Here is a 20,448-nt window from a genome sequence, read left to right as displayed (position 1 = left end):
CTGAAAAATAGCCCTGGCTGTAACATAACAAAATGTGGAAAGTAAAGTGCTGTGAATACGTTCGGTTCCATATGCACTGTATATTCAGTGTTTCCCCTTAGAGTTGAAACAATTTAAAAGTTTTGTTACCTTTTACTTTATGTTTATACTACAGTGTTTAAATTACATGTCTTTTCACCATTATGTCTGGAAAGTGAATTAGGAAACACTGTTTATATTTAAAATGCATTAGAGTAGAATATAATGTAGGCCTGCATGTAGTGCCATACACACATATAAATAAAATATGCCCGCTATCACACTCATCAGCAAGAACACTATATAGCATGCGCTTACCAATTCATTTCATTCCAAGCCTTTCAAATTCTAAAGCCAAGTGGCTATACGACCTATATTTTTCAATGAGATTGGATTGCTGGTCTCCAGGCAACATCCACGCCAAGTCGCCAACTGCAAGAGAACAAACTGTCGTCTGTCTGCAGTGTACGGTGTAGTGCCTTGGAAGCGCCATTTTCCTGGGGACTACATCACGTAACCATAGCGTCACTGGTGCCCGGGAAAGAAGTCCTGAGGCGGAGACAAAAATACATTAGCTTACCTCCTTGGTCCCTACGTCATCGCGGAGGGCAGGTGACGTATAAACAAGCGGCGGGCAGTAGAGCTGGGCTGTCGGCTACTGAAGGAGGTGAGAGAGCTGGGGATAGGTGTATTGCAGCTCTGGTCCAGCTATCCAGCTGCTGGGGGGCTACAGTACCCTGGTTAGCTGCCGCGGTGTTCTGGGAGTAGTAGTTCCACAACCCTCTGGAGAGCTATGAATTGTCTCAGTATAAGATAGCTGACAATAAATTGTGCTAGGAATGTGTCTATCTCTAGCATGATGTGTGTTATGAATGTATGTGGGTACAGGTCTACCTTCCTATTCTGTATGGCAGCTGGCTTACACTATAATAATTATTTTTATCATATTACAGTATATAATAACTTGGCATGTATGTATGTGTGTATGTATGTATATATGTGCGCGTATGTATGTGTATACGTATGTCCTATCTATCTAGCTCATCTATCATCCATAATGTTAAAACCACTAATGGGAGGATCAGCATACGATATTCACAAAGACGTGGTTTGTGTCTTGAATTTAAACTTCGCAAAAATAAATGTTTCACATTGATACCATAGATTGACTTATCTACACCTGATATATGGTAGTGTCTAGTTCACATGCAGTTTTGGTAATTTTCCCACCATGCACTGGGTCCACGTATACCTGGAGGAGGAATATAAATCTGTGGCGAGCGAAGCATGCGAGCGTACAATGCTGCAAAAATAAAACAAAATAACCGACACCTACATGAATTACAGATAAATAAAAAAACGTTGTGAGGGCATCTAACAAACTTCCGCCCTCACTGAACGTCACATCCTGTAACCAATACTGCATGTGAACTAGTCTCTACCCTGATATATGCCCTGGTTGTTAAAAGCCCCAGATAAAAAAAGCCCCTCGCGTTGCTATGCTGTTAATTAATGCCTGGACAATGCCTGCCGCGGGTGGGACAGCGGGACAGGACCCGAAAATCGGGACTGTCCCGCTGTAATCGTGACAGTTGGGAGGTATGGGTACTGTGTAGCCACAGAGTGCCCATGCTGAACACCTACAATGGGCATGTGAGCATCAGAACAGGCCCATGAGGCAATGGATGGAGGAAGCTTGGCCTGACTTTTTATTTTACATCATGTGGACGGCCAGTTAAGTGTGTCTCGTTTTCCTGGAGAAGAGATGTCACCAGTTAGCAAGCCAGTGGCTGCAGTGATATAGTCTGGGCATTATATTGCTTGGGAACCTTCCCACTTACTTGCAAACCAACTATCCCCATCATGGAAACAGTATTCTGGTATGGAAGCGGCATCTTTCAGCAGGGTAATACAACCTGTCACACTGCAAACATTGTAAAGGAATGGTTTGAGGATGACAAAGAGCTTGAGGTACTGGCTTGGCCTTCACATTTCCCAAATCTCAAGCATCTGTGGGATGTGCTGAAAAACAAATCCGAGCCTTGAAGGCCCCACCTCCTGAGTTACAGGCATCGCTGCCTACCCGCCTGCATTCTGCAGGAGACTCCCTGAAATAGCAGCAATCTCCCTCTCTCCCTCATTAGTCTAGCAATCTCCCTCATGTCACCCAGCCCACATTACACTGTTACATTTCTGGGGGGAAAAGGAATGAGAGAGACATTTAAATTGAATCATCATCATCATCATCATCATTTCCCAGCACTGTACCAAGTATAGTATCTCTTACTAACTGCTTTGGGGCTCATCTACATTTGGATATAAGTCATTTTACAAGATTCCCCTCAGATGTAGCAGTACACAGCCACGCTTCTAGGTGCCACGTTCACAATCTCTTTTCACAATCTCTCCATATGTGGAACTAGACACGCACTTTGGGTGGAGCATGACATGTCCCCTCAATGGGGAGCTTTGCAAAATTCCATTTCCAACTATAATCTCCCTGAAACTAGTTTTCAAAAGTAGGCAAGTATGGTTAAAGGAATCTTCTACTAACATCTTGGTGCCAAAACCCACAGACCACCTTCAGCGGTCTTGTGGAGTCCAAGCCTTGAGAGCTGTATTGGCTTGACCAGGGGACCTACACAATATCTGGCAGGGGGGTTTAATATTATGGAACCCACAGGACAACGTTTCAGACAATTTAATCCACTCTGCTGTGATCCTTGAAAGAATGTTTTGAGTCCACCTTAATTGCACACTGTTCTGTTATACTGGTGGGCCTCATATATCTAAAATTACATTTAGATCTGCTTTGTGTATCCCTTTAGGCATCATGATGAACTCCTCGCAGGGCACTGTGGGCAGCGATCCTGTCATCTTAGCTACAGCCGGCTATGACCACACTGTACGTTTCTGGCAGGCGCACAGCGGCATCTGCACTCGCACGGTGCAACATCAAGATTCTGTATCCTTTAGAGGCCTCGGTTATACATTGACAGATAATGGGGCTAACTGGCAGAACTGAATTGCTCAAGAGTGATTTTTTCCCAGAGAAGCCTGCCTTTTACTACTTGCTAGTGGAATAGTCCATGGCAACAAGGAAAAAAAAAATACAGTGGTGTCAAACTCATGCCCCTCCAGCTGTTGTGGAACTACACGTCCCAGCATGCCCTGCCACAGATTTCATATAATGGATTGCTAAAACTGTGGCAGGGCATGCTGGGATATGTAGTTCCACAACAGCTGGAGGGTCATGAGTTTGACACCACTGTTCTGGAAGATTTTTTGTTTTAGGTTTCACCAGAAATGGTAAAATCAGGCGAATGAGGACATAACAGGGTGGGATAGGTGATCAGTTGCGGTCTCCTTGTTAACCAGCCTTCCCGTAACCCAGCCTACTTTCTTGTGCTCATTCTCCCGATTTTACCATTGCAGGTGAACCCTAAATTAATAAACAAGTAAAAATTAATTGGGATGTCCCAGAGAGGGAACTGCTGACTGTAACAGTTGTCACTGTTTTATGAAAAGAAGGGGCCCCATTATGTACTAATCTGGAAAGGTAGTCTATGGAAGGAACAAAACTTACACCGTTTAGTAAAATATGTCCTTTTTGTGGCACAGATTTTATATTCCTTTGCTATCAGCTGTGGGGCTTAACCGTCTAGGTAAGGCATTGGCAACCTGTGGCCCTCCAGCTGTTGTGAAACTATAAGTCCCAGCATGCATTGCCGCAGTTTTAGCATTCCCTAATAGCGAAACTGTGGCAAGGCATGATGGGACTTGTAGTTTCACAACAACTGGAGAGCCACAGGTTGCCCATGCCTGGTCTAGATGTTTGGTGTTCAATTTAATGTGTGTGTAGTAATACAGTAGCCAGATCTACTGCTATTCTAATGCAATCCAACTAGATGGTATGCATCCAGTCTCCTAGCTAATTTGTTTAGCTACATGATGGATTATGTGTTTGGCGTTACCAAACGTTATCTTTTCATGTACTCTTGCCTTTTAAAAGAGCCTTCTCCTTTTTCAGTTTTTTTATTCTTGAGAAGAGGTGTGTTGCATCAGAGAATGCTGTTGTCAGTACAGATGTAACAGACTGGTTCAGTATGACTTCATAACACTAAAAATACCAACAAGCCTTGGCAGACAGTTCAAAATGCCGACATTCATTATACCAACACAGTCAAAAAATTGACATGTTTTTGTTTTTTTTTCTTGGTGTTTATGTCGACATGGACACCATTTAAGTGTCCTGCGTCCCCTTGCTTCAGGCATGGCACATTATTATAATCAAACTCTATGCCCACTTGGATCGCAAAGAAAGAACAAGTTGTTTTAAAAGAAAAATCTGGAAAAACTCCGGTAGACCTTTTGACATGTCGGCATATTGAATGTGGCGGCATATTGACCGTGTTGTGTATTTTGACTGTTGACTGTTTGACTGCTTCCCGTAATAGACACCCAGCTTCTTCACAATAATACCCCTTTCCCACTGCAGGTCTTAAACGGTATATTGCCGTTTTTTCCCCTTTCTAAACGTTTAAGGCTGCAGTGGGAATGTGCCGGAGTTGATTTACCGGTTAAAGTTAACCGGTATTTCAACACGTTTAAAAAGCACAGTCCTACACGTTTAAATACCGTTTTTAAGGCAGTGGGAATGCCTCTGAAACGGTATTTAGTAAAAAAAATCGGCGTGGGGTCCCCCCCACTGCCGTAACCAGCACCAGGCTGAAAGAGCCGGGGCTGGTATTAAAAAATCAGGAAACCCTACACTTAATCATGAACAACTACGAACAGGCATGAGTGCATGGATTAGGGTTATGCCTTCTTTAAAACATGATAAAATATTACGCTCTTTACAGACATCTAGGAAGTTAATGCCGGCGATGCAGTATCAAGAGATGTTTTTGAACATAACTCACAAGGCTTACTTTTCCCCAAAACGTCAATACCTAGCAGGAATGATAGACTCAGCCACATGCCCAAGATGTCGTGCAGCAGTGGCAGACCTCTATCATTATTTCTTTGGTTGCCCTTCGATTAGAGCATTTTGGCTGAAGGTCAGAACATTTGCTTCTAATCATTTAGTGAACTACGTCCCATTTGGAGACACGTGGGCCATATTTGGCATGCTTCCGGAGGGGCAAAGGGTGAATGTAAAAAACTGCTTTTCATAATTAGTGCTGTGGCCAGAAAATCAATATTACAGGCATGGATAGATGCGAAACCCCCGACTTTACAATTATTTAAGAATAAATTGCTCCATGTCTTCACAATGGTGTGGGTTGAGTGTTTACTGGAGAGGGAGAGACGCTCAGAAAAATTCTTCAGTGTTTGGGGGAGTTCTATTTCCACACTGTCTTTATCATTGAGAATAAAAATACATAACTCACTAAAGAATACCCAGTGGCATTCTCTACGGGAACTGTCTGGTGATCCGCCAGTGAACATTGTTGATTACTGATGTTAGCTGTTCCTTCCTACTAGATAATATTTATCAGTCTGAAAATTTTATTTTATTTTTTCTTATTTGTAAAGATTGATCGGGCCTTAAGTGGATTACAAATGTATTGACATCACAGTTCATATATGTCAAATATTGCTCATTACTAAAATGTACCTTCTATGTGCTTTTGTAAAATTTATTTAAAAAAAAAATAAAAAATATCAGGAAACCCGACAAATAGGGCTTCGCTGATTTTTTTTAAAAACAGCCCCAGGCTCAAGGGCCGGGGGGTGTGTGCCATGAATTGGGGGAGGGGGGGTCGCGGGGGTGGGTGCTGCGAATTGCGGGAGGGGTGGGCGCGGGGGTTGCAGCGAATCACAGGAGGGGGGGTCAGGGGGGGTGCCGCAAATCACGGGAGGGTCGCGGGGGGTGCAGGGGGGGATTGGCGCGGGGGTTGCAGCGAATCGCAGAAGGGGGGGGACGCGGGGGGGGCTGGGGTTGCTGCAAATCGTGGGGGGGGGGTGCCGTGAATTGCGGTAGGGGGGGTTCGCGGGGGCGGGGGAGGACGCGAATCGTGGGAGAGGCCCCGCGAATTGCGGGAAGGGGGGCGGCGGGGGGCGCTCACCTGGTGTGTCTGGTGAGTAGCTGTGTCTTTGCTGGGTAACATGGGGAGGCAGAGGGTGTCTGGCACTGTGCATACCTCCCAACATGACCCATGCCAGGAGGGACACAATGCTCTGCCGCTGGACTTTCTTCCTAATGTATGATTACCTCCATCTGTGTTGAACAGGTTAATTGATAGGAAAGGTGCTTCAACACAGGTGATGGCAATCATACATTAAAAGGAAAGTGCAGGAGCAGAGCAATGTGTCCCTCCTATGACTGTGGGCTCACTGGGCTGGTTCTCTGTCATGTGAGTCAGAGGCTCCACCCAGCGTTAGAGGGTCAGACACACTTTGAGTGACAGATGTAGCCAAATATATAAGAGATGGGTTAAACGGGTTTTTAAACGGCAGTGGGAATGTGCCAAAAACGGCTTTTAAACGGTAATTTACCATTTAAAAGCTGCAGTGGGAAAAGGTCTTTATGGCTCTTGCCGTTTAAAAACCCGTTAAAAAAAAAATGGGTAATGACCCGTTTCAGCAGTGGGAAAGCAGCATCATCAGATCCATATTATTGTTGTTTTCCTTGACTGAAAGACCTAGCAAGTGAACTCTCTGGAGGTGACCCCAGACCGAAGCATGATCGCGGCTGCTGGTGAGCTCATTGTCTCATTTTATGTAAATTCCATTCTGTGCTTTGCTACGGCTACCCTGATGCCCATTTATTTGTTGTCAGAACTCTTTATTGCTCTTCATGCTGAAATGCAATGAGGTGGAACAAGGTAGATAGGAGCTCAATAAAACTCAGATTGGAGTTTTACTGGACAGACTGGTTAATCCGGCTAGCAAATAGTCACCTAGGCATGAAAATTTATTGCTGGGTGAGGGCATTGGTGTCTGTTCAGGTTGGTTCTAAATCAGGCATTTTCCAAACTGTGGCCCTCCAGGTGTTGTGAAACTACACATCCCAGCATGCTTTGCCATAGTTTTAGCATTCCCTAATAGCAAAACTTTGGCAAGGCATGATGGGACTTGTAGTTTCACAACAGCTGGAGGGCCATAGTTTGAAATTGCCTGTTCTAAATAAATAAAGTAAATTGTGCGTTACGAGAATCAATGCCTGGGGTGTTAGGCATTAGGGCCACCTACAGCCATAAAGTGTTGCAGAGCAATTTCACCAATTGGCAGAGTTATTACTCAGGACAAAGAACAGCTAAAGCCAATCAGGAAGTGAGAATGTAGCGTACTCAGAGAAGGTTGTACCCAGCTGTTATCGCAACAGTACTGTTGTGTGTATCGAACATTCCACCTGCTGTGAAAGTTGTGATAGTGTTATGCAAAGTGCAGTTGTGGTTTCCCTGCTCTTACAATCTATGGGCCTTTTTCAGCTTGGCCCGCTGTTGTTTGAAAATCGGTTGGCGATTTTTGCAGTTGCGCATGCGGAAATTCTCAAACTGCGGTCGCCTCCTAGAAAAATTTCTGCAATTACAATTATTGTGCAGTTGCGTCATGGGGAGTGTGTTCGGCGTGCGGGGCGGACTTGTCCTGTGCTGGGTGGCCCCAGCATGTGAGAGAGCAAAGCTGAATCAGGCCCTACGTCTATAGCCCTTTCGCTTGATCTCCAGTCTATTCATAGTCATTTGTTTAGACTTCTATAGACGTTTAGTACTTATCATGCATAATGCTGGGATTAGGGATTGAAAAATTTGTTATATCCGGGGATCCCGGGATTTGTCTCCCGATTAAAAAAAACACACACACACCCCCACATCAGCCGTCCAGCACATTTACTTACATGGGTGGCCGGCGCCGCCGGGAGCGAGTGAGAGGTTGGTAGCAGAGCGCACAGGTGCAGGGGTGAGGTGGTGCGAAGCGTGAGTGACCTCTGACCACTCTGCTCAGAGCCGGGCTCGAGAACAGCCGAACAACTTCTAGAAGGCCAACCATATCATAATTTCTTAGCTATCTTTGGAGATCATTTTTAAATTGTTCAGCAAGTCCAGGTCTATGTATCGCATACATTATTAGCAGTGTAGTACAATACACGGTTCTGTAGTAGTTCTGGAATGTGTACACGACTTGTGCCTTATTCTCAGGTTATCAGCACATCCGCATGTACGACCTCAACTCCAACAATCCTAATCCTGTGATAAACTATGATGGCGTGAGTAAGAATATAACCTCTGTTGGGTTCCATGAGGATGGCCGCTGGATGTATACAGGTGGAGAAGACTGTATGGCCAGAATATGGGATCTGAGGTATGGCATCCTGTTTGGTTCTTATTCAGTTACAACCATGTTTCCAGGACTTACCAGCAAGTTCCTCTAACCAAGGCTGCCTAAGGCATCTGTTTTATATGATGCAGCTATCTATGTAGGACCAGTATAGATCATCGTAACCCGTACAGGGTTTTAGAGACCGATGTATGAAGCAGCGATAAGGCAGAGGAGAAGGGGCCTGTGGCAACCATGTTTGCCTTGAAAAAGCAAGTAGCGAAGCACGCGCCGGCAGCACGGCCGTGCAGGTGCATTCTCACATGTGCCTTCTCCGTCAGCTATAAATATTAGCCTCAGCTCCCAAACATACCCAGCCCTTTTTAGGGCTCTAATGTGATTGTTATATTTTGATTGTGTGTTGCCAACTGTAGTGACAGTGCTCCTGCCGTTTTCCAACGGGTTGCACTGTCACACTACGAGTCCACCCGAGTGACTACCACACCAACGAGTGGGTGTTCCGGCCGCAACCACTAACTGCCAGAGGTGACATACCCGGCACTAGTGTACATATGTTGTTGTTGTCCGGCCAGTATGAGTGTTTTGTTTGGCGTATACATATGGCCGCAATCTAGGTTACCGTGAGGTGCCAGTTAACAAATGACCACTCTCGGTATCGAAATGCTAGTATAAACAGGTGTTTATAACCACTCAAACACAGTACTTGTCCGGTTGAGACCTTTAACCATCACAAACTTAGGACTGGCAACACTTGTATCTATCTCTGACAGTTGACAAATAGCTTCAATCTCTAAATTGAAATATTGTATATACGGCACATGTAGTTGCCAATCAGTCACACATTTCATTACAAGAGGTGAATTTTCACATCCCCTGTATCGTATGAGATTGTCATATCCTACATACAATCAATTGTGACGCTGAGTCTCTGCTAGAATACGAGAGAATTTACAGTGAACACGGAGAATCGCTGCACGTGCTGTTTTTAAACACGCACTACTTTCACTTGTTTGTGTCATTATATGTATGTTTTTTTATATTTCGCAGCTTTTAAGATATCCAATAAAAGTTATTTCTTAAGTGTCGCAATCAATTACTCTAAAGGTGCACCACACTTTGACACACTGCTCTTTCTTTATGTTTAAAACATCATTTGAGTGTCAGTGGTAGCACACCCCATGAGAAATCACTGGCCACGGCCACACATTTAAAAATAGAGGGCCACACCGCCACTTTGATAATAGGTGATCCTTGTCCTGTGCGGAAGACTCCCCCACTTGTCCGCCCGTGGCAACCAATCAGCACTGAAGTACCATCTATAATTTGCATACTATACAATTATACAGAGCAGCTGATTGGTTGCCATGGACCACTTCTCCTGTGGCTCACTTCTCCTCCCTTATCACTGCTTCATACATCTACCCCTCAGTAATTTTGTTTACCTCAATTAATTGGTTTGTTCATGCCATATTAAATACGATGCTTTATCTCTCTTTTCATCAGCTGGGTTACCAGCTATCTGAGCATCTGAATGAAAAGCTGCCTAATAGTAGTCAGTGATCGTGAATTATAACTGCAGTGAATTCTTTTTTGTAGGTCCCGTAATCTTCAGTGCCAGAGAATCTTCCAGGTGAATGCACCAATAAACTGTGTGTTTCTCCATCCCAACCAGGTAAGAGCATCACTGCCCTGCACGTTCTCATAATCACACCCTGCCTACCCCTGTATGAGATATGGTCACTCCCTGCTTTCCCTGTTATTCCGCATTGATGGGTAGGGTGTGTTGGTATGCTGCACTGCACATTTATATATATTACATAACGATGATGACCGTGCCTGTGTCCCCAGGCACTTCTCCTACAATGCAGGACAGTCTGATAGGGCTTCCATAATCCAAAAGTACATTATGGGTTTTATGTATTAAGATGGGAGTTCTAGTGAAGATTGGATGTTGCCTGTAGCAACCAATCAGATTCTGTCTATTATCTTCTAGAAGGTGCTAAATAAATAAGTCGAATCTGGTTGGTTTCCATAAGCCATATCCCATCTTCAATAGGACTCCCATCTTAATAAATGTACTCCTATTGGACTATCGGCATGCATTACTAGGAGCATAGACATTTCTGTTATGGGTGCTGTGTATACAGGCCTCTGATCCCAGGGGGGGGCACACACCACCTCAATGGTCGGCGCATGCAAATACTGATTTAGTCTCTGGAACATGAACATGGGCAGGTGCCATGTTTCTGGAGACTGGCGCATGCACAGTGGACTCTGGCACAATGCCAGAGTCTACGATAGTGCAAAGAGGAGTGGGCCCACCCAGAGCAGAGTCCTAGGAGTATTCCTACATTAGCTGTTACATTTATTCTCTGGTGGAATGGACCACACAATGCTTTCCTAATTATGGGGCAGATGTATTAAGCCTTAACAAGAGATAAATGCAAGGGTGATAAGCAGAGATAAATGTCCAGCCAATCAGCTCCATACTGACTCTTTTCAAACACAGGCTGTAACATGGCAGTTAGCAGGTGATTGGCTGGACGTTTATCTCTCGTTATCACCCTTGGATTTATCTCTTGTTAAACCTTAATACATCTGCCCCTTATTTGAAATGTCATGTGACCTCAGTGGTTTTTTAGTTACTACTATACAGTATCTATGAGAGCTACATTATGCCATGTAGTAGAGTTACTATAGCACCACCTTGTGGCAAATAATAGTTAGTGCAGACTTATCAAACCCGGCCACACAAAACAAAAAAAACAACATAGCTCAGATTATTATTATCAGTTGGGTGTAAACATATTTACCGTATTTTAAAATCTGCATCTTATCTGTGGCACTCATAGGTTCACCTAAAATATAACAAAATTTTGACTTGTTTAAATACTAAACATTTCTTATTATGTTTTGTGCGTGTACTAATAGCTCCTGCTGTGTTGCGTCTTTGGTTATTTAGCTTGAGAACTATCATTGCCTCTTTAGGTATAATGAACCACCACCAGGTACATTGCAATACTGTAGTGCCTGCACTTAGCCGGGTACACAATTTTACAATCACTCAGCTGATCCGGCAAATTCCCCTGATCAGGAGGACAGTGTGCCCCCAGCTTGCCCTCGTGTCCGCCTCCTCGCAGCCCTGTACACACTTCCCTAAAATAGCTGTGTGTAGGGGCTTCCATAGGATCAGGAGGTTGGCCAGACAAATATAAAACCATGCTTGAGATGCCACCCTCCAATCCGGAACGTCTCAGGACAGTTTATTGGCTAAGGCTCCTGCATTGGTACAGGGACCCGATATCTGGAGAACAAGCTGACTATTGTATAGGTGTATACCCAAATGAAGCTTTCTCAGTAAAGCACCGCAGAATGTGTGCGCTCTATATAAATGAATTGTAGTACACAACACCTTTTCTTGATGCATAATACATATTGTTTTCATATCTTATGTATAAGTTGTGTTTTTTTGTTTTATGATATTATTTTTTTTTGTAGGATGATGTTTTATTCTTGGGCAGGTCAGGTGTGTGCCAGCAGCTGGGTCTACATGACCGATAAGCCTGTAGACACAATGATTCCTTTTGATCTGGGAGATTTCCCCATGTACAAAGCTCTCTTGTGTCTGAACAAGAGAGAATGTATTACTTACCCGCTGGGCCACAGACAGCCAAGTACTTGTCCTTTTGTGCATATGACTTCTGGGACCAGTCAGTTTAAAGAGGAAATACACCCGATTTAGAAGCATGTCTCATTCTCCCCCCCCCCCCCCCTGTATTTAGATGTTCAGTAGAATAAATACTAGCGGTTCTTCCGCCTTACAGAATCTTAATTCTGTTTATTTACATTCAGAAAGATTTGCAGGAGACACTGTTAATTTGCATAAGTAATATAAACGAGAGCCACAGACATTCTGAAGATATAAAAAAAAAAAAAAGAAAAACAGTTTCCCCCCCCCCCCCCCCCCCCCCAAATAAAGCTTTATCGTTGACAAAGCCCAGAGGAACCTGTTGTGTCGTATTATGGGCCCGATTCAGACCTGAACGCACAGCAGTCGACTATCGGTACAATGCGCATGCGAACGGCCATCCTGCCATCAAGTCCTGCATCTTTTTCTATACACAAAGTTCCCAAGGTGACTGACAGGAAGTAGGCGTCTGGGGGGTGGTAACCAACCGTTTAGTGGGAGTGTTTAGAGACCCCAGGCGTGCCTAGAAAAACGTTGGGAGTGTCCAGGAGAAACGCTGGGAGTGTCTAGCAAAACGCGGCACCTGCGATGAGTTGTTTCCAGTGTAAAAATCTTTCAATGGTGAACCTGCTACGAAGGCTTTTGGACATTTTCATATGACTGTGTAGCCGTGCACATTAGTTTGTTAGGCGGGATTTTACTCTAGTGGGGCGGTGTCTTAACTGAGCGCTGGCCGCTGCAAATTCACAGCTGTGCGTTTCGGTCAGAACCGGGCCCTATATGGTACAGGTTGTTCTCCTGTATACAATATGCAGTAAAAATAATTTATTTGATGAGTAAAAAAAAAACAAGTTCATTGTTCTATAAATAGGCTGATAAATGGATGAAAGAACCAAACAATTCACTTCTGGAGGGTTTGTCCCATACTGATTTACAGGTCCTTCCACAGGGTGCGGCTTACAAATGGTATATTGCTAAATGAAGCACACATAGGATCGATAGATCGGCCCGACAAATATTAACCCATGCATGAGATGCAACCTTCTGATCCTGGCTGCTGTTGATCTTCGTCTAATGCTCCCCGTCTGCTCAATTGTTGGGGTGCATGTTAAAGAGGTACCTTTAATGTACACAATATTGACTAGGAACCAAGTACACAAAGGCTTGCCGGAACAGCAGCGGTTCTGGGTATTAGTCCGCATTCTTGGAATGACTTCGCTGTGTAGAAGGCATCGGGAAGGAGGGACACGGTTCCGGTGCTGTACATAGTGACATTGTATTATATAAGAATGCAGCTATTCATGTAACTTCACTTATTGTTCCTGATGTCTGCCCTGGTTATATACATTGTCATTCTTCCTCAGGCTGAGCTCATTGTGGGGGACCAGAGTGGGGCCATCCACGTGTGGGATCTCAAAACTGACCAGAACGAGCAGCTAATTCCTGAAGCCGATGCATCTGTTAATTCCGTCCACATCGACCCTGATGCCAGTTACATGGCTGCCGTCAATAGCTCAGTGAGTTTTTATTTTTTTATATTGAAGGGCTTCCAAATATCCAGAGTTTAGGTCTTCAGTCAATGTTTTTATCTCTGCCCCAAAACCTCTCTGTATTGATGTGATATATTGGTGGCTTAAGGCTAGAGTATGCCTTTACTACAGTGGAGGGAGAGAGGTGTACATGTCTTGTAATCAGAGCCGGCGCTACCACTAGGCAGCTTTAGGCAGCTGCCTAGGGCGCTGGCCGCTAGATGGCGCCCCTTATTTATTTAACACTTACGGGTTAAATGAGGGTCCTGTGAGAGTCCAACATTTTTCCCCTAGCCCCTTTTATAAAAACAGAACATTTCCATGGTTGCCGGGAGGTAGGAGGAGGACGGTAGAGTAACTGAGAAGTGACTAGCATGTTAATCCAGAAGCAGCTGCCCGCCCACACATCCCTCACCTCAGTCACTAGAGTCAGACTGACACTCTAGCCAGCATTAAACAGTGTCCGCCCCTTAATGGAGTCAGACTGTTAGCGCTGAACAGCGTCCACCCACCCCCCGCCCCTTCATTGAGACACACTGTCAGCGTGGAACAGCGTGTTAGCTGTCAGCAAGTGGAGCCAGGGGGTAATAGGGGTGAGAGGGGAGGCGGCCGAGATGGTAGAAGTTTTGCCTAGGGTGCCAAGGACCCTTGCACCGGTCCTGCTTGTAATCTTATATTTGATCATAGGGAAATTGCTTTGTTTGGAACCTGACTGGAGGCCTTGGTGAAGACCTGACACAGCTCATCCCGAAAACCAAAATCCCATCTCACAAACGATGTGCGCTCCGCTGTAAATTCAGCCCAGACTCCACGTGAGTGTGTAACCGACCGTTTATGTTGTCAATTTTTATTTACTGTGTGACATCACTGAGAATGCAGCCTATCCCTTCACCAACGACATCACTGATAGGGCAGCATATCTGTTCAGTAGGAACCAGTGACATCACTGCAAGTGCAGCACATCCGTTCACTAGGAACCAGTGACATCACTGCAAGTGCAGCATATCCGTTCACTAGGAACCAGTGACATCACTGCAAGTGCAGCATATCCGTTCACTAGGAACCAGTGACATCACTGCAAGTGCAGCATATCCGTTCACTAGGAACCAGTGACATCACTGCAAGGGCAGCATATCTGTTCACTAGGAACCAGTGACATCACTGCAAGTGCAGCATATCTATTCAGTAGGAACCAGTGACATCACTGGAAATGCAGTCAATGTGCCCACTAATCACTGAAAATGTTGTTAACTATGAATTAGGATTTCACTAATTATTGATGACGCCATGATGTAATCTGTTAAATATCTGTTTAGCCTATAAATAGCTTCCTCTACGTCGTTTATTTAAAAAAATGCACTTTACCTATTAATAATCTACAATATAACCAATATTATTTACTGAATCCATACCTAAAATCTCATGTACAGGACTTTGATAAGGCAGCTTGGTTATCGGAATGTATACCAGAAATCTGCTTGTTGGACATTGTTCATGCAAATGCAGTATTCCTTTGTAGAGTACACTAGCCAAAACTCTTGCAGGAAATACACGTGTGGGGAAAGTGTTTGTGAACCCTCCCCGTGCACCTGTTGGGTGACCTAGAACATGTGACTGACTGGGCGGTCTGGAAACTGTGACAGCGATTTGCAGCAGGATTGTTTTTGAAATTTGTCTCCTGAGGTGAAAAGGGGTAAAATGTTCCACCCCTCAAACCGTTGCCTGGTCGAAACTGGTCCCATATTTATATCTAAAAATGTAAATGTTCCGCTGTGGTTTTTTACACACTTATGGACGATAAAGATTTATAGGGCTTCTCTTCTCCAGACTTCTGGCTACATGCTCCGCTGACCAGACCTGCAAAATATGGAGGACGTCAAACTTCTCACTGATGACAGAGCTGAGTATTAAGAGCAATAACCCGGGTGAGACGTCGCGGGGCTGGATGTGGGACTGCGCGTTCTCTGGGGACTCCCAATACATAGTAACAGGTACGAACATCTATAGCCTGCAGATTGACCCTGTATGAATGTGTCACTGGTGTCATTAAATAAAAGGAGTTACTGACATGAAAATGGAACCAAAAGATACCACCAAATGTACTAAACCCTTTTTTGATAATCCAAAAGTTTCTCACATGCATTATCCCCAGCTGAGAATCCAGCTGGCTAGGGACAATATACTTATTTATAACTTCTTTAAGGATGGAAATGCTCCAGAACTATAAGTTACTGTACTTGTAAGTACTGCTACACCAAATCCTGCTACAACAGCACTAGAACACTTTAAATAGCTTGACAGTAGCTGTTAAGTGAAGAGAGAATAAGCCCTGGTCCCAGCATTTCATGTCTCTTTCTGTGTTCTCTCCCCAGCATCATCCGATAACCTAGCACGGCTTTGGTGTGTGGAGACCGGCGAGATCAAGAGAGAGTACAGCGGGCACCAGAAGGCAGTGGTGTGCTTGGCTTTCAATGACAGTGTTCTTGGGTAACAGAGACTGGTGTTTATGATTCACAGGACAATGGAAATGGGGAAAAAATAAGGTCTTCAACTATTTTAAATGTAGTATATAATCTTTTTTCACAATCCATATGTAGTTAATGGCAAAGTTATGACCTTTACATTGGGGTATTCAATCTTCCGCCGGGGGGTATTAAGCAGCATGGACCTCGTTCAGTCTATTTCTACTTTTGATTCCAATGCCATGCATTGGAATCGGGTGTTGCATAGCACCGTGCGATTTGCACTATGTGCTATGCAATTTTGACTATATAGTCAAAATCAACCGTGCAAATCACACGGTATGTACACAGCATTAGTCTTCTGGGCTAATGTGATATAAGAAGATTTAAACACTTGGAGATAAGTGTTTTTTGCGGCAGCAGTGAATGGCAGTGGTGCTGGTATATGTTGCCGGTGCATATAAAACATTTTTACCATCACTGATAAAATGCACTAGGAGTTTGTATATAGCGATCCCTCTACTTCTGTTATGCGTGCAATTGCTGTTCAAATAAAGCAGTCATGTAATGGTATTTTGTCCTCAAACGTGTGAATAAATTGAAAGCTCTAAAATAACACCAATAACACTAGTTGATTACATTAGTATTCACTGCTGTTGGGTCATTCCATATGAAGTGGTCCAATTGTGAATTTTCTTGTTGCTTGACCATTTTTATAATGGATTGGAACATTACAATTGTCTCTAGTCAAGGTCCAAATGATTCTAAGCTACTGAGAAAATGTCAAATTTAAAGGCGTGCTCTAGAGCAGAGGTTCTCAAACTGTGGGTCCTGACCTTCTCAGCATGGGGTCGCGACTCCATGTTGCTGACCATCAGGCTGATGACTTTTCTAAACTCAGTCAGTGATTCAAGGAGTCTGAAACATCTGTTGGATTGTCTGTTATTTGGAGGCATCATTTGGTGCCTCCGCATTGCTGCCATGTATGTGCTGTCTGCTGACTACACATGTGATGTGATGACCTTCTGCAGTAACTTGCTGGGGTCCTGTCATTTTTTTTATTGTCTGATGGGGTCCCAGAGCAAAATAGTTTGAGGACCCCTGGTCTAGAGTCTAGACAATTTTTTTATAAAATTGTTAACATTATTGTGCACATAGAGGGTTGTTCTGGTTGATTCGCAGCCTTGTGACTCCACCAAACCCTGCCTTGTGATTGGTGGCTGGCCGCCACCCATTCGCAAGGCAAATTCGCTCGCAGGGCATGCGAATGGATGTTACACAGTAACATCCATTCGCAGCCTTGTGGGATCCGCCCCCATCATTCGATGGTCGCCGACCATGGAATGATGGCGAAGGCTCACGTATATGTAAAGTTTCCTCAGAGCAACATTACAGATGCGTGTCTGCTCGGGGGGAAGTAGGCGGTGATGTCAGCTGCCTGCCCCCCGCCTGTCCTTTGGGAACGGACATGAATAAGGTCCATATTGTCTATGCACTATGGTTTATGATGCTTTAGCGATGTCCTCCATCCTCTGTTCATGCAGGACAATAGAGGATATCGCTAGTGAGAGCCAGGTTTATATTTAATAATAGGACATTATTATATTTAATAACAATCTCGGGTCATTGGGTGTGCAGAACATGTGGAAACATAACTTATTGATAGCAAACCCCTAGCTAAATATACATAATATGTACTAGAAAAGCTAAGTCAGCTCAGTCTGGCCACAGATATACCCTGCTCCCTATCTTTCCAGTCACCTTCCACCCCACCCCCACAGTGTCTGTCGTTGGGCTGTATTCAATGCGACCGGAAAGGGGGCTAAATGGCGAGGATTGCCGAAAACAAGCCACCCTCGCCTTTTAACCCCTGCGCCAGCCGCTGTCAGAGGGCGGCGAGGAGGAAAACGTCATGTGCAGGGGGAAAACGGCGTGTGCAGGGGTCAGTTGAACACTGACCCGCGAGCTGTGACGGTGAGCATTCAGCACTGCTCACTGTCACAGCTCGCAAAAGAGCATTGAATACGGCCCTTTGTGTCCTCTATCTGCTGTGCTCTATTCTGGCACCATCTTCTTAGGCCGGTCTGTCCTATCTCCCTAGTAGTGGGAGCATTTGGGGCACACATCCTGGGTATTGCTCATGCATGTTAAAGACTGGAAATACCTTAGATAATGTATATACATATGTACAAACTCAGCATATAGTGTTCATTTTAGCACTCTGCATCTTTCAAAACCTGTGCAGTTCCTCTTTTCTGCCTGGGGTGGTGCTCTCTGGTCTTTCTCTCAATGATAAGAAGCACCAAATCAGACAGTGCTGAGAAGCATCAGAGAAGAGAGTGCCACCCCAGGCACGAAATGGGAATTGCACAGGATTTGAAAGGTGCAGGTTTTTAGGATGAACACTAAGCATACCCCAATCACTATAAAGTCCATTATAAAGAAATAAAAATAATTTGACAATGTTTCCAGCAGCTTTTTGGGAGAAATCACATGTAAGTAAGGCCACCAAGAGGCCTAGGGCATCTCACGTGAGAATTACAGTTTGGGTGGGATACCCTGTCTAGGTCAGGGGTGTCCAAACTTTTTGCAACGAGGGCCAGATTTGGTGAGGTGAAACTGTGTGGGGGCCGACCATTCATCCTGACATTCTTTGAATTATTAATCACATCAGAATGGTCCCCCACTCTGCCCCCATTCACTTTATGTCCCCCAGCGTGCCCTTATACACTGTATGTCCCCCAGCCTGCCCCTTCACTGTATATTCCCCTGCCTGCCCCCATTCACTGTATGTCCTCCTCTCTGCCCCCTTCACATTATATTCCCCTGCCTGACATCCTTCTCTGTATGTCCCCCAGCCTGCCCCTCCTTCACTGTATTCACTGTATGTTCCCCACTCTGCGCCCATTCACTCTGTCCCATAGCTTGCCCCCTCTTCTCTGAATGTCCAGGGGTTGGACGCTCACTCTCCCAAAAGCCGCCAAACACATCTCACTGTGGCGGCCGGCACCTCCTCACTGCTGCAGACAGGAAGGTAAAAGCGCGATAGCGGGGACCCCACCTTTAGTGTCCTGTGCTGTGCACCCTGCATCTGATGCTCCGCCTGCTTCTGGCTGGAGGCTGTGGGCCACTTGAAATTACGGCACGGGCCACAATTGGCCCCTGGGCCGGACTTTGGACATGCCTGGTCTAAGGGATAGCAATATCCAATGCACTATATTATATCCTATATTTTATGCGAAAGTGGAAAAAGAGGTTTGTAAGCCCTAAACCAAACAGAGGAAGATTTTATAGTCTATTAAACAACCTTTTGGCCCCAACATTCTATGGTAGGGTGGATATTTATCAAAGCTTGGAGATAGATAGTACAAGTTGGCTCCCAACTGCCATTTTTGAAATATGTGACATGCCAGTTAGGAGCTGGTTGTTTGGTGCATTGTCTACTTTATCTCTCCCCAAGGTTTGATAAATACCCCTAATTGGGTGTAACGTATAGTAGTGGCAGCATGATACTGCACTGATGCTTCACTTCAGGGACTTCAATATATTGTAGGAAGTCTCACATGTTGGATTCAAGAAAACTGAATGTAAAGGGTGTAACTTCTTTTCACCGTCGCTGTAGACCTATATGTAAGCAGGGTATATACGCTATCTGCTTTCTGAGGGTGAAGTTTACATTCACATATTTGGTTATTGGTCATATGGTTTATGATTTTACAACTTCTGCTTTTTTGCAGGAATTCCCCTTCCCAACTGGCCAGTCATAGTGCTTACAGATAGTGGTAGATGCTCAAGCTCAGTCATGGTGCTTCCCACCTGCACCTTGTCTCCTGTTACTCACTATAGTCCTTTCCCCTCCTTAACTGGCTCACACAGTTTTAGTCTTTAGAAGACACGAATTATAACTCTTTCATGTCCCCAACCACCCCCCAGTGAACCAATATACCTCCATATTCCTTTTACAAGTAGCTGACATAATTATAACATTACGCTCACATCCACCCACGCCCCATTTACTCACATATTCATCATCGTAATTGACCTATTTCCAACATTTTATTCTTTCATCTAAAACTTCACACCAGGACTGACTTGGAGGCTTCCGTCTCTTTTGTACCACGTGTTCATACGCATTTAACCCAGGCATGTCCAAACAGTGGCCCTCCAGCTGTTGTGAAACTACACATCCCAGCATACCTTGCCATAGTTTTAGCATTCCCTAATAACAAAACTGTGGCAAGGCATGATGGGACTTGTAGTTTCACAACAGCTGTAGAACCATAGTTTGGACATGCCTGATTTAACCAGTAGGGTTAGTTTTCTTTTGCCGGAATTGTTCTAGTAATTACACTATGGTGCTTATTTTTGCTAAGCAATGTCTTTTCTTTGCTGCCAGTTGTCAGCAGTTCTGTGGGCAGGATTTAAAGCAGCAATAATAACGGAAAAACATGCCTGGCTTTGTATTTAC

At 44.5% G+C, this 20,448-nt stretch overlaps 2 protein-coding genes across 4 annotated transcripts in view; one reads left to right on the top strand and one right to left on the bottom strand.

Annotated features, from left to right (window-relative positions):
- The window catches only part of LOC146020156 (hexosaminidase D-like), a 60,507-nt gene extending 59,964 nt beyond the window's left edge, over positions 1-543 (bottom strand). The window contains exon 1 of the mRNA XM_083153041.1: positions 337-543. The gene's annotated coding sequence lies outside the window, so the exon portion shown is untranslated. The remainder of the gene's footprint in view (positions 1-336) is intronic.
- On the top strand, positions 541-18,445 carry MLST8 (MTOR associated protein MLST8). 3 transcript variants are annotated; one of them, XM_083153042.1, is made up of 9 exons: positions 541-685; positions 2,847-2,983; positions 6,670-6,721; positions 8,163-8,325; positions 9,898-9,973; positions 13,354-13,506; positions 14,206-14,330; positions 15,346-15,509; positions 15,891-18,445. In XM_083153042.1, the coding sequence occupies exons 2-9, from the start codon at positions 2,852-2,854 to the stop codon at positions 16,007-16,009; spliced, it is 984 nt and encodes a 327-aa protein (XP_083009168.1). In that variant the 5' UTR covers positions 541-685; positions 2,847-2,851; the 3' UTR covers positions 16,010-18,445. The 3 variants fall into 3 exon arrangements, with proteins under 3 accessions (XP_083009168.1, XP_083009170.1, XP_083009169.1); XM_083153044.1 differs by lacking the exon at positions 541-685 and having other exon boundaries at positions 2,845-2,983; positions 6,674-6,721; XM_083153043.1 differs by lacking the exon at positions 541-685 and having other exon boundaries at positions 2,845-2,983; positions 6,664-6,721.
- Positions 18,446-20,448: the final 2,003 nt, after the last annotated feature.

Source organism: Crinia signifera, chromosome 7, assembly GCF_055691185.1.
Source record: "Crinia signifera chromosome 7, ASM5569118v1, whole genome shotgun sequence".
NCBI classification, from domain to species: domain Eukaryota; kingdom Metazoa; phylum Chordata; class Amphibia; order Anura; family Myobatrachidae; genus Crinia; species Crinia signifera.
This window is presented reverse-complemented; position numbering and strand designations above follow the sequence as displayed.

Coding starts and splice junctions, on each gene's coding strand:
- MLST8 (XM_083153042.1), top strand. CDS start 2,852: ATGATGAACTCCTCGCAGGGCACTGTGGGCAGCGATCCTGTCATCTTA. Junction 6,722..8,162: donor AAGCATGATCGCGGCTGCTG/GTGAGCTCATTG, acceptor CCTTATTCTCAG/GTTATCAGCACATCCGCATG. Junction 14,331..15,345: donor AAATTCAGCCCAGACTCCAC/GTGAGTGTGTAA, acceptor TCTCTTCTCCAG/ACTTCTGGCTACATGCTCCG.